Source organism: Aethalodelphis obliquidens, unplaced genomic scaffold (genome assembly GCF_003676395.1).
Source record: "Aethalodelphis obliquidens isolate GAN/ISIS:26980383/991018 unplaced genomic scaffold, ASM367639v1 scaffold5, whole genome shotgun sequence".
Lineage (NCBI taxonomy): Eukaryota > Metazoa > Chordata > Mammalia > Artiodactyla > Delphinidae > Aethalodelphis > Aethalodelphis obliquidens.
In genome coordinates, this window is record NW_020837949.1 from 3,082,060 (window position 1) to 3,094,223 (window position 12,164).

A 12,164-nucleotide genomic window follows, 5' to 3' on the forward strand; every position below is an offset into this window, starting at 1 on the left:
ACCTGGATTTTAATCCTGGTTCTGACTTTCCTGGATTTGAGGAGAAGCGTTTCTAGCCCTCTGGGTAACAGGGCATTTATCCTACCAGGCCCTGCCTGGTTTCTCCACCTCCAATTGAGCAGATCTATGAAGAACGAGTCCTTTTTATTGGTGAAAGACTTTCTGTGAGCTGTTTGTAGACTTTCTGCCCATTCTTTCTATGGTTCAGATACATTCATCCGGTCAACCTCCCTGCCTGAATTTTGAAATCACAAAACCAAAATTCTGGTTAAAGAAGAAAGAGTGTCAGAAATTGACCTGCAGGAGTAACTCTTCAAACACAAAGATGGGTCCTGGGTTCCACCCCAAATGGCCTCGGGCCTGCAGGGCCCCTAGTGGACCTGCCCCAGGACCGACTTTGAAGGTCACAGCAGCAGTGATGGTGTGTGTGTGTGGGGGAGGGGCTACCTATTTCTCCAGAGTATTCCCAGAGGAGAGGGAACTTAGTGGGTCTTCACCTTCTTTTTGTGGGCTCGTGGGGGATCTTTGAGGGGTTCACGCTGAGGCCTAGGAAGGAGACGGGAGGAAAAGACGGGGGGCAGGAACAGAGGCTCAGACCATAGCCCCAGGATGCCCTCGCCCACTCCCGTTCCCCTGGCAACGAGCACTCAGAAGACCCCATGATCATTGCGCCCTGGGTCTCCCCAGGGTCAGCAGAACCGTCCAGACCCCAGTCCTCTCCTCCTCTGATGTGGCCCTGGGCAGCGGGGGTGAGCCCTGTGGCCCCTGATGACGTGCGTGAAGTGGCTGCCAGCAGCTTCCCCGGCGGCAGATGGCAGGTTGGCCTTAAATAAATTCCTAACTCGCCCCCCAGGACCTCGCAGGGTCGTGAAGGATGCAGGAACAAGACAGCTTATTTTTGAAAAAGAGGGTCCACAGATTCCTTTGTGAAAAATCTCTTCAAAAGGAACGTCATGAGAAACTGTTTGAAACTGGGTTTCCTACTGACCACGGCGCTGAAGGAACAGATGGAGACACGGGCTGAGCGGTGCTCGGCGAGGTGGGGCTCCGTGGGGTCCTGTGCCCGCCTTGGGGGTGGCTGGCACCCTGGGCCACTGGCTGGACTATGGATTTTTCAAAGGCTGTTTTAAAAATGTTAGCTGTTGCCTAATAAGTGCTTTAAAGTTTACATATTGAAAGTGTAAGAATTATACTTTTACTTTCTGCTGGTTTTTAAGTGCTGACTTGATTTTGTTTGGAACGACCTGGTTTCCCAAATCCAGGCTGCCTATCCGGTGCTTGGCTGGTTTCTTAGGTGGGTGACAGGATGTGTGCTCTGAAAATACACAACAGTCTTGCCCACGGCGGTGTCTCTGTGTCCTGTCCGCAGAGCTTACGAGGACGACAGCTCGAGGCCCAGTGAGTGCCGGACAGGAAGGCAGGGGCAGGAGGGGACCCTCTGACCCTGGCTTTCCCACAGCCCTCTGCCCCGTGAGAAACAAACCGCTGGCTGCTTTGGTAAGTCCATCCTCCCTCCTCCAACTCAGACACAGACCGCACGTGGCTTGAGGCCCAGTCCCGCAGCCGGGCCTCGGGGCCCCATGCATGCCCACTCCCAGCCCTGTGACGGCCCTTCCACACGCCCTGGGGACACAGTCTAGGACTCCGCCCACATTCCACACTTGGGGATCCGTGCAGCTCTCTCCCTTTCTACACCAAGACATCTTTGAGAGCTGCTCTAGCGGATTCATTTCTTAAAAAGTCGAGCATGACACAAACAAAAACATGTTAATACAAGTGAGCCCTTCATGGCATCGAGCACATTCACAATGTCGTGCAACCACCAGCTCTGTCCAGTTCCAAACCACTTCCATCACCCCCAGTCGAGCCCAGACTCCATTACGCTGTTACTCCCCACCCCAGATTCCCAGCCCCTGCCGCCAGCAAACAGCCTCCTGCTTGTATGACTTCTGTTGACCTGGGCATCTCTCGTAAGTGGAGTCACACGGCGGGTGGCCCCCTTTCACTCAGCACTGTGTTCTTGGCAGGACTACTCACAACACCAAAAGGCAGAAACAACCCGAATGTTATCAACGGACGAATGAACTGTCGTATGTCCACACCGTGGAACACAGTTCCACCATAAGGGGGCTGACATGCGCTCTGTGGAAGTGGTGGATGCTTGTTTTTGAAATCCACAAAGCCTAGCATGGCGCCTGGTACAATCCGTATGTATTAGTTGAACAGATGACTACGTATATAATGGATTTTTTTTCTGACTCTTGCATCTCAATGTCTTTGGCATTGTGTGTGACTATAAGAGGAACATCATCATATTACTTCTGATACTTGTGCTTATATCATTGGTCCAGGTGGCATTCAAGAACTTCTCAGTGGAACTCCTCAACGAATACTTTAAGACGCCCAAGCACAATCTGATTCTGGATACTTCTCAGCATGGACTCGGCATCCAAACTTGGACACAGGAAAACCAAAATGGCCACAGTGGGCGCCCCTCTTTTGTGTCAGGCCGGCACAGAGCAGAAGAAGGACATAGTTAAAAGCAATCACGCCCATTGATGAGGGAACCACCCCTGAGACAACTGATGGGAGGCTGGGCCAGACTGCTGATTCCACAGGTAACAGAGGTGCACACAGAGTTTGTAGAATGTTCTTGGAGAGCCACTGGTAACAGTCGCATTGTCCAGCTTCACTTCCTTCCCATAAACGGAATCTGTCCCATCAATAAAGAAGCACACCTGTGCCCTCTCCACCATCATTCTGAGACTCAAACCCGATTAGATTTTTCCCACAGAATTTTCAGACGATTTTCATCCTATTCGGTAGGATAAGAAGGAATTGAGCTTGCAAACCCTCCACCTGTGCTTTCTAACCTCAGGGCGTGGAATGAGAAAAAAATAATTAAAGAAAGAAAATACCAGAGTCGAGAGTTTCATTTCTTGTGTGGGTTTAATTTTTCTGTCAGGGTGAGCACTGCATGTCTCCTTTGATTCCCTCCAGTTCCTCAAGCCTGTTTCACGTGCATCTCTTATCCGAGGCAGGGACGGAAAATTCAGGGGAGGCTCTAAAGTCAGGTCCCCAGGAAGACTCAAGCTGAACTGCACGGAATCCACCTCAAAGGAGGCATCCACGACCCACGCCGAGAAAAACAGGAACGTCAGCCCTGTTCCATTTTCTTTGACTGAAGTGGGTTAAATCTAGGCAACTTGTTTGGACTCATCCTTTCAACGCACCAAAGGGACATCACCTAACTGAGAACTGAGATCTCACTGAACACTGCACGTTCTCAAGAGCAGGTATTTTCCAGCCCTCCTGCATGGAGGCCACAGTTCTCCAGCAGTGCTGGGGCCTCAGGGAAGCCAGGTGGGCTGAGTGGCTCTGCTGCCCCCCAGAGCCTCTCTCACGCGCGCGTGTGTGTGTGCGCGTGCACGCGTGCACGTGCGTGTCTACCTGGGGCTTCCTGTAGGATTTAACGTGAGAAGCCGTGTTGTAAACACTGGGAAAGGACCTGGTAGCTGGCGTAGGCGGACAGCGTGGGATTTGCATGCGGAATAGTTACCTGTCTGTGGAGCCAGGCTTCACTTTCATCCTCGTGTTTCTGAAACGAAATAAGAGCATTAGAGAAAGGAGTTTTCGCACATATTGTGTCTGCGACCAGCAGCGTAGAAACAATTGGATTCCCCTCCATGGTAGCTGCACAAGCTCAGGAAGGGGGCCAGCCCTGCTCTGCCTTGTCTCATGACGTGGCTCAGAGCTGAGCGCGAGTGTTCCCCGAACAGGAAAAATGTCACTCTCCCAGCAACGAGGACAAATCCACGGGGGGTGTGAATCCTTTGGAAGGTGGTCTACCATTTGGTGGTCACCCCTGACCAGACACATGCCCATCAGACGGTCACCGACGACCACACACGCGTCCACTAGATGGTCGCCAATGACCATCTAGTGGCATGTGCCCATTTAAAGGCAAATCTCAGGTGCTGCATTATTTTAGGAATTTGCGTGCATGCGTGCATGTGTGCGTGTATGTGTGCATGTGCGTGGGTGTCTGTGTGTACATGTGTCAAATTTCCAGTTCACAACAATCCTGGCAGACCAAAACATTAAAAGGACTTAAAAAGCATATGAAAAGTAAATCTCAGAGAACTGTGTGGAAAGACATATAATGGGAGACCAAACACACCAACCAAACCACCAGGAATAGCTATTCGGCCGCATGGGCCGTGGACCTGTGCCTGGGGCAGGTCTGTTCTTTACCTGTGGACTCTAACCACGGGCAGGCTGGAGTTTCACTGCTGACCCTCACAAGACCGGGGGTCCAGATGCCAGAAGACCTGGGTTACGAGCCATTCCCAGCTTCCCAGCTGTGAGTCCACTCTTTCTTTCCTTCCCCTCAAGAAGCCCATCAGAATAACCTGGAATCTGCTCTCAATTGTATTAAAAATCAAGTAAATTACTGGCCCACTGAGAACACTGGTCTCAGCGACAGCTCACTGCGACTCCCCTCAAGATTGTCATTGGGCCACGGGGTCAGAGCTGCTGTCGGGGGCCCCGAGGTCACAACACAGCTGCTCTGCAAGCCTTTCTCCTCCTCAGTTGGGAAATAAACATTTAGGGCCAAAAAAGAGTTTCTGAGAGAACTGCCTGGGTTTATTAACTGATTTTAATGGATGTTTCTTTACCCAACACAAGGAGCCCTGCCCCCTGGGGCTCAGGGATTGTGGAGGACGCAGCCCTTGGGCCAGGGCCAGGCCGCCTGAGGGGCTGCGACAGCCGTGGGTCGCTCCCTTGCTTCGCAGGGTTGCCAAGCCTCTCTTTAGATTTTCGTTCCTCCTTGTCTCCCCTCCCTTCGCCCCCTGTAACCACCCACTAAGTCAGCCTGAGGCCCTAGGAACACACTGGCCTCACCGGCGGCTTTCAGATATGGTGCCGACCGTCCAGGGTACCAGCTGGCTCTGGTCAGTGAGGGACAGAGAGGCTGAAATGGCCAGGCCAGGTTGCAGTGCCGGGTCCTGGGGCCTCAGGCCGGACCCCTCCCCTCCCTAAACGTCAACTGGAAAATGAGAAGCAGCCCCTGTGTGAAGTAGCTGTGGGCAAGGATAAAGGGAAGTGAGAGCTCTGTGTGCTGGGGGCTGCGAGGATCACCCCGAGTCTGCAGCAGTCCTCAATTCATCCACAAGGTGACACCCAAACAGAGACCCACATGCAGGCTGCACCTGGACCAGCAGGAGCTGAGTGCGTGTGTGGCTCAGAGATGAGCGTGATGCCGGGGGATGCTCCCCGCCGTCCAGTCAGCCCCTCCCCCATACCTTGGTGCAGACCCCGGTGGTGGCATCGCAGAGGGTGAGGATGGACACGTTCTGCGCCCGGCTCAGCCAGTTCACGGCGACCTTGGTGCTGGTGGCCCACTTGACCATGGTGATGTAGTGCTCCCTGAAAGCATGAGATGCATGGTGGGCGGTGATGCAGGGCCCTCGGGGACCAGAGACACCGGCCCAACCTGGACACTGGGCCAACGTGGGGCGCGTGGGGCTCTGAGACGGGGGGTCTCAGGAGAGTGCACTGCCGATGAGCCCCCAGGGGAGGCCCAGCAGGAACTGGTGCTGGGATAAGCTGGCGGGGGTGTGCTTCTCTCCCAGCTGCCCCCCAAGAGCTGTGCGCCCCTGCACCGGGCCAACACCCAGCTGTCCGACCTGTCCCCTGGGGCTGGCCTGTGCTTCTGCCCCTCGGGTGTTGTAAGTCGCGCTGGGCATTGCTGCCCACTGACCTGGCTTTCTCGTCACGGTCCAGCCAGACCCCAACTCCACGTGGCTGGAGGTGGTGAGGACGGCTCTTGAGAGGCCGACAGAGCAAGAGCCAGGAAGGGCTTCAAGAAGGGGGCCCCTCGGGGAGGGTTAACCTGTAACTCCCCCTTCCCCTCCCCGCGGGCCGAGCCGCGGAAGCCTCAGTGTTCCTTTCCCTAAGTTCCCAGGGGCATTCTTGAGCTAACTAGGGAAACTGGTTCGCGGCTCTGGGCGCCCGGTGGACTTGATGTGACACTCTAGACGTCACGCACTTGCTTTCATCCAAACCTGAACACCCCACAGTGTAGCCGGCGGTGGCGGGAGTGTGGGCGGGGAGGATACTGGGGCTCCCAGTCCTTAATTGAATTACCCAGAGCCCTCCAAGAACGGAATTTTTAGGAAAAAATGTACACTTAAGAGTTAGAAGGAAATGACGGGAAAATAACTGCACAAAAATAATATCCTCAGGTGAATTCCGAGACCGTTCTTTCTAGAGGCCCGAGAACACATGCCTCACCGCCTGCCCCGACTCTCTGTAATGAGATCTCGTGTTCAGAATGATGGCTTCATGTCTGACAAGATCCTTTATCACTAAGATGCAGCACGTGCACTGGATGATGCCGGGCCAGCTGGAAGGAGAACCAGCACGTTCAGTAATTACTGTCAACAGAAGAGTCTAAATAACCAGGCGCTTTCAGATAGGCTTCAGCTAACCAGGGGATTAAATCGCCGTGGCGCCCATTTCTCGAATCTGCCTGTTAATCACGGTTGTTGTTAATTTAACCAAAGTCAAGAGCACCTGGCACACATGGTGGTGGAGGCCTCTGAGCCGTGGGGCGGGGAGGGTAGGGCGGACAGGCCCTGGAGCGCGAGACACAGGCTCCATGAATTCGCTGAGCACGTGGTGGAGAGTCGTTCAGCGCAGTCCAGCGCTTACGCTTTTCCACCTCCTTGATTTCTGTGATTTTCTGAACTCCAGCTGTTCCTGTTCTTACCATCTGCGCCGGGGACCCTGGGCCTGCATGTTTACGGGATCCCACCCTGTCCTCTCACGGCTCCTGCTCTGGAAACAACACAGCCTTGTAGCGGCTTCTGTGGCTCCTGCTTTGCTATTGCCGCTTCACCGCCGGGAGGACTGGAGCCACGTCTCTAACGACGGGATGGGACCATCGCCTGCATGTCTGCAGACATGAGACATGTCCCGTCTGTGCCCAGCCCATGCTGCACATGTAACACTTTTAATTTTTAATTAAGTCATAGATGGGCTCTATGCCCTGTCAGACAGACACTGAAGAGGGCCTGGCACTGAAGGGCCTGGTGGATGGACCCGAGTTAACTCCCGTTTTTGGATCCGTTTGACGCAGACGTTCCTGTCCAGGTGTGATATGAGGTTACGGAGACAGGCTGCACTTAAATATATCCCATCTGGATGAAATCAAGGAAGGCAAAGTCAGATCTCCCAGGATGACTGTTTTTTTCTGTGGCCTTCATACTATTGATAATTAGGGGAGTCCCTAATCTTGTTTCCATTTGCCGGAAATATTTCTTCTCATTTTTATGGTGTTCTTTTGCATAATCTTCATTTAGGCCAACTATGAAAGAAGAAATTATTCTGACATGGTTAAAAGGTGAGGCTGACTGCGTTCAGTGCTACTGCGATTGGTATGAGGGCCACAAACAACGAGGCTTTGCGGTGGGAGGGGGATGGGGCTCAACTCCAAATACAAGAAGTGTAAACTTCCTGCCAAGGAGCAGGTGGGGGCCAGTGGATGGACAGTTACTAAGAGGAAACATCAGGGACAAAGGGGCTTCTGGCCAAACTTTCTCTTGCTGAAGGCAGGCCAGGTGGCCAGACAACCTCTGGGGGAGGTGGGGCTGAGAAAGGTGATCAGACATTGAGGGTTGGAGGATCCTGGCTGCAAGTGGGTGATGCAAACACACCTGGAAATGTGAATGTCAAGGCCTATTTGCGGAGAGGATTCAGAGGAGCTGGACTAGAGTTTGGTCCAGAAAGAGACAGTCAGTGATCACACACTATTCTCAGTGTTTCCATGTCCTAACTCGATATGAGAACCATTGTAACTGGAAATAAAAAAATGAATGCAAACCTTCTCTTTCTGGTAAGAAACTCCTGAATGATACCTTTGGAGCGAATCACACAAGAGCATCACTGAGCTGTGAAGCTGGCCTGGGGGTGGGGCTGGGCTGGCGGCATCAACGCAGTCGTGTGGCCAACTAACCACTTTAGTGTTCATGTTTCAAGCTGCCGCCAGAAAACAGGGAGATGCAGTGGCAAACCCGCTTCATGGGGCTGGAGAGAGTCAGGACCGTCACCCTGCAGAGGCTCGCTACCTTCTAGAGGTTCCCTACTTCCTAGAAACGCAACCACGTGCCAGTTAAAGTGAGCGCTAGAGCCTCGCTCTCTCTTTTTACTTTCCTAATTTGTAATATGGGACATGATTTACAGAGGAAAAAAATAATTGTACTGCAAATTAGGACGGTTAAATGTGGACCCACTTTGCCTAGTTCAGTGGAACCTTGGCCAGGGTGTGGACTGTCACCTGGACGAAGGGGTGGGATGCAGCTTCCTGCAGAGACTGGGAGAGCTTTGCTTCTACAACTAATACTGTATAGAACTTGAATCCTCAGTTCCTTCATCTGTGGAGCAGGAAGTTCACAAAATTTGGATGGCACCTTTAGAGACTTTTATGGTGATGAAATATAATGAGAAATATTTTTTTAAAACTCTTGAAACAATAAAAATCATTAAGGACTCTGTAAAGATGACACAATAACCTCTCTGAGAATAAGTGGTGCTTCAGGACCTTTGCTTCCAATCGCATTACCCTTCATCAAACACCTTGGGAACCTCTCACCTGACCTGCCTTCAGAACGTCACAGCCATACAGGTCTCATTACCTGTACAGCAACATCTCGTTTTTAATCAATATTTCCTAATTCTGTGAGTGGCATCAATGACTAGACTTGGTGCCAAACCAGTTTTGGTTATTTTAAGTAATCAAGTGTGCCTGCAAAGATACAGCATCGCCAAGAATAAGCTGATTTTAAAGGTGCACCCGCAGCTCTTTGGTGATGAGGTGTAGACCCTCACAAAGCAGCGATGCTTTGGATGGAATGACATTCTTCTGCAACGAAGGCTTCATAGCCACACCATATGTTAATGGAAAGGAAAATAAAACGGGCTCCCTTAACGAAGCTTTCCCTAAGCAGAAAGCCTTGACTGGAGTAAGGGAAGGTCTCCTGGTTCCTAACACATTTTCCATCTTCCCTAACTGCAAAGCTGTTAGACTGACTCTAAGGCCCGTGGGGAGTGCCTGGGCCAGGCCCGCGTCACGTTACCGCTGACTATCTGGGGAAGGGTCTGTCTGGCGGCCCCACACGCCACACGGTCGTGTCGAGTGTAGACTCCACAGACACACGCAGGCGCCAAGCACACTCACGTCTGGTTAGCAGATCGGAGTCAGCCTTTACCAACTCTGCGTTAAATGTGCCTATCAATACACAGAAAGGTGAAAAGTCATAACGTCACTAAAAATGAATGTTGAAAGCCTCTGGCTGTAACGCAGTTGGAGGTGGATGAAGCCTGGTTGCCCGAGTTTGCTTCACCGTATGAAGCAGCCAGTGGGCAGCAGGAGGAAACGGTTTTTCTCTTCCCCTTTGTCTGATCCTCAGAAACACTGGGCTGGCACAGCCAGAAATCTGGGGAGCCAGACCTTCACTACCTCGGGGTTAACAACATCATAGTTTGTCATGGACACTAATTGACTTAGAATGTCAAAAAAAAAAGATTCCAAGAAGTCAGAGAAAAATCTCAACTCAGCCCAGCAGAGGCACCCAGATAGATATGGGTCAGACTGCGTCTTCCCGAATCCACCCGAGAAGGATTCAACCAGCGCCGGAGGCTCAGGGAGAGGAGCCGAACATAACCTTCACATCTTGTCTGTCGCCAAATATCAGGTGTGGTGGACCTCTCCTTTCTGACGTGGGGAACTAGGAAGGTCAGACAAACAATACAGACGAGAAGGGGAAATCATACTAGAAATGCAGAAGAAGGACATGACTGTAAAAATATAGGATGAGATCAGAGAGGTGAGATGAGGGGGCTAACAAAACTGAAATTGAAAATTACAGAAAAGTGATCCAGAGAAATCGAGGAAAACTTGGGAAGCTCCCCCAGAAGGCAGAGGAAGGGGTCCCAGAGGAAGACGGAGGATGGCAGATGGTCCTCACATCTGAGAACGTAAGTGCTCCTCACGGAAGAACCAGAGTGATGGGAAGAGAGCCAGTCACCAAAGACACCATGAAAGATGCCTACGCAGCTAAGACGTGAATATGCAGATTAAAGGGTTTTCATACTCCAGGGAAACTAACAAAACACCTGAGAACATTCTGATAGACTCTTAGAGATCTATGAAAAAAGAAATGCCACAACAATCCAGTTATAAGCAAATAAGTTTTGAGAGACGACACAAATTTATGCTGTCTCAGATTTCTCTGCTGTTCTGGGTCTAATGGTATTTAATACCTCCATGTGTTTTTAACAACCAATATCTTCTTGATTAAAGCATATCTTCTACTTGAATATACCAATTCAAAAATTCAAAAAATTAAAAAGAATTCAAAATTAAAGGCTCAAAATTAAAAGCTTAACATGTAAGAAGATGATCTCTAAAACCAATTCATCCATAGCCAGTCCTAAACTACTATCAATTTGATTATGAATTTGAATGCAAATATGAAAAGTAATTATTAAGTGATAAAAATAATATAAAATAAAATAAATATTAGGTGAATATTTCATAGAATTATAAACATTGGGTAAATCTTTTAAGGAAGATTAAAAACAAAGGTAGAAGACTTCCCTAGTGGCATAGTGGTTAAGAATCCGCCTGCAAATGCAGGGGACACGGGTTCGAGCCCTGGTCCAGGAAGTTCCGACATGCCGCGGTACAACTAAGCCCGTGTGCCACACCTACTGAGCCTGAGCTCTAGAGTCCGCAGGCCACAACTACTGAGCCTGCGTGCCACAACTACTGAAGCCCATGCGCCTAGAGCCCGTGCTCTGCAACAAGAGAAGCCACCGCAATGAGAAGCCCGTGCACTGCAACGAAGAGTAGCCCCCACTCGCCACAACTAGAGAAAGCCCATGCACAGCAACGAAGACCCAACACAGCCAAAAAAATAAAATTTAAATAAATTAAAAAAAAGATTCTTTCTTAAAACAAAAAACAAACAAACAAAAACAAAGGTAGCACCCATCACAAATGATGAAACAAAGAGAACATTTAAGATATGGGAATACAAACATGCTACATGTCTGGAACAGGAAACTAAACATGAGAAACTTTCAAAATAATCATCAGTTTGGGGAGACCTGAATTGATTAGATTTAAGCTTCATGCGGGTAGAGACTGAACCCACTTCATTCCTTTCTATTTCTTCAGCACCTTGCCTAATGCCTCACATGTGGTAAATACTTAATATTTTTTAAAGGAATGAATTTAATTCTAACAGAAAGATCAATGGGCTTCTTTTCTGAGAGGAGAGCATCTAATAAAATAATTCTACAGTTCATATATAAGGAGAAATGTTCAAAAATGGCCAAGATGGTTTTAAAAGGAAGATTAATGAGAGGGGATTTATACCAAAAGTTGCTAATGATACAGCATAGACTTTTTACTGGTGTAACGATCAGTAGGTCTACAAGTGATGGACAGCCTTACATCACAATGGTTTACATGAAAACAGAATAGTTTATATAAGAATTTAAGTTAGCAGAAGGAAAGAAATCATAAAGATCAGATCAGAAATAAATGAAAAAGAAATGAAAGAAATGATAGCAAAGATCAACATAACTAAAAGCTGGTTCTTAAGATAAACAAAATTGATAAACCATTAGCCAGACTTACCAAGAAAAAAGGGAAAAGACTCAAATCAATAGAATTAGAAACGAAAAAGGAGAAGTAACAACTGACACTGCAGAAATACAAAGGATCATGAGAGATTACTACAAGCAACTCTATGCCAATAAAATGGACAACCTGGAAGAAATGGACAAATTCTTAGAAATGCACAACCTGCCAAGACTGAATCAGGAAGAAATAGAAAATATGAACAGACCAATCACAAGCACTGAAATTGAAACTGTGCTTAAAAATCTTCCAACAAACAGAAGCCCAGGACCAGATGGCTTCACAGGCAAATTCTATCAAACATTTAGAGAAGGGATAACGCCTATCCTTCTCAAACTCTTCCAAAATATAGCAGAGGGAGGAACACTCCCAAACTCATTCTACGAGGCCACCATCACTCTGATACCAGAACCCGCAAAGATGTCACAAAGAAAGAAAACTACAGGCCAAT

General features: G+C 49.4%; 1 protein-coding gene across 1 annotated transcript in view; it reads right to left on the bottom strand.

The window, feature by feature from the left end:
• Positions 1-12,164, bottom strand: part of DPP6 (dipeptidyl peptidase like 6) — a 772,535-nt gene that overhangs the window by 92,791 nt on the left and 667,580 nt on the right. The window contains exons 11-12 of the mRNA XM_027101408.1: positions 5,307-5,430; positions 3,560-3,598 (exon numbers count right to left, since the gene is read on the bottom strand). Coding sequence (XP_026957209.1) covers positions 3,560-3,598; positions 5,307-5,430 — 163 coding nt within the window. The remainder of the gene's footprint in view (positions 1-3,559; positions 3,599-5,306; positions 5,431-12,164) is intronic.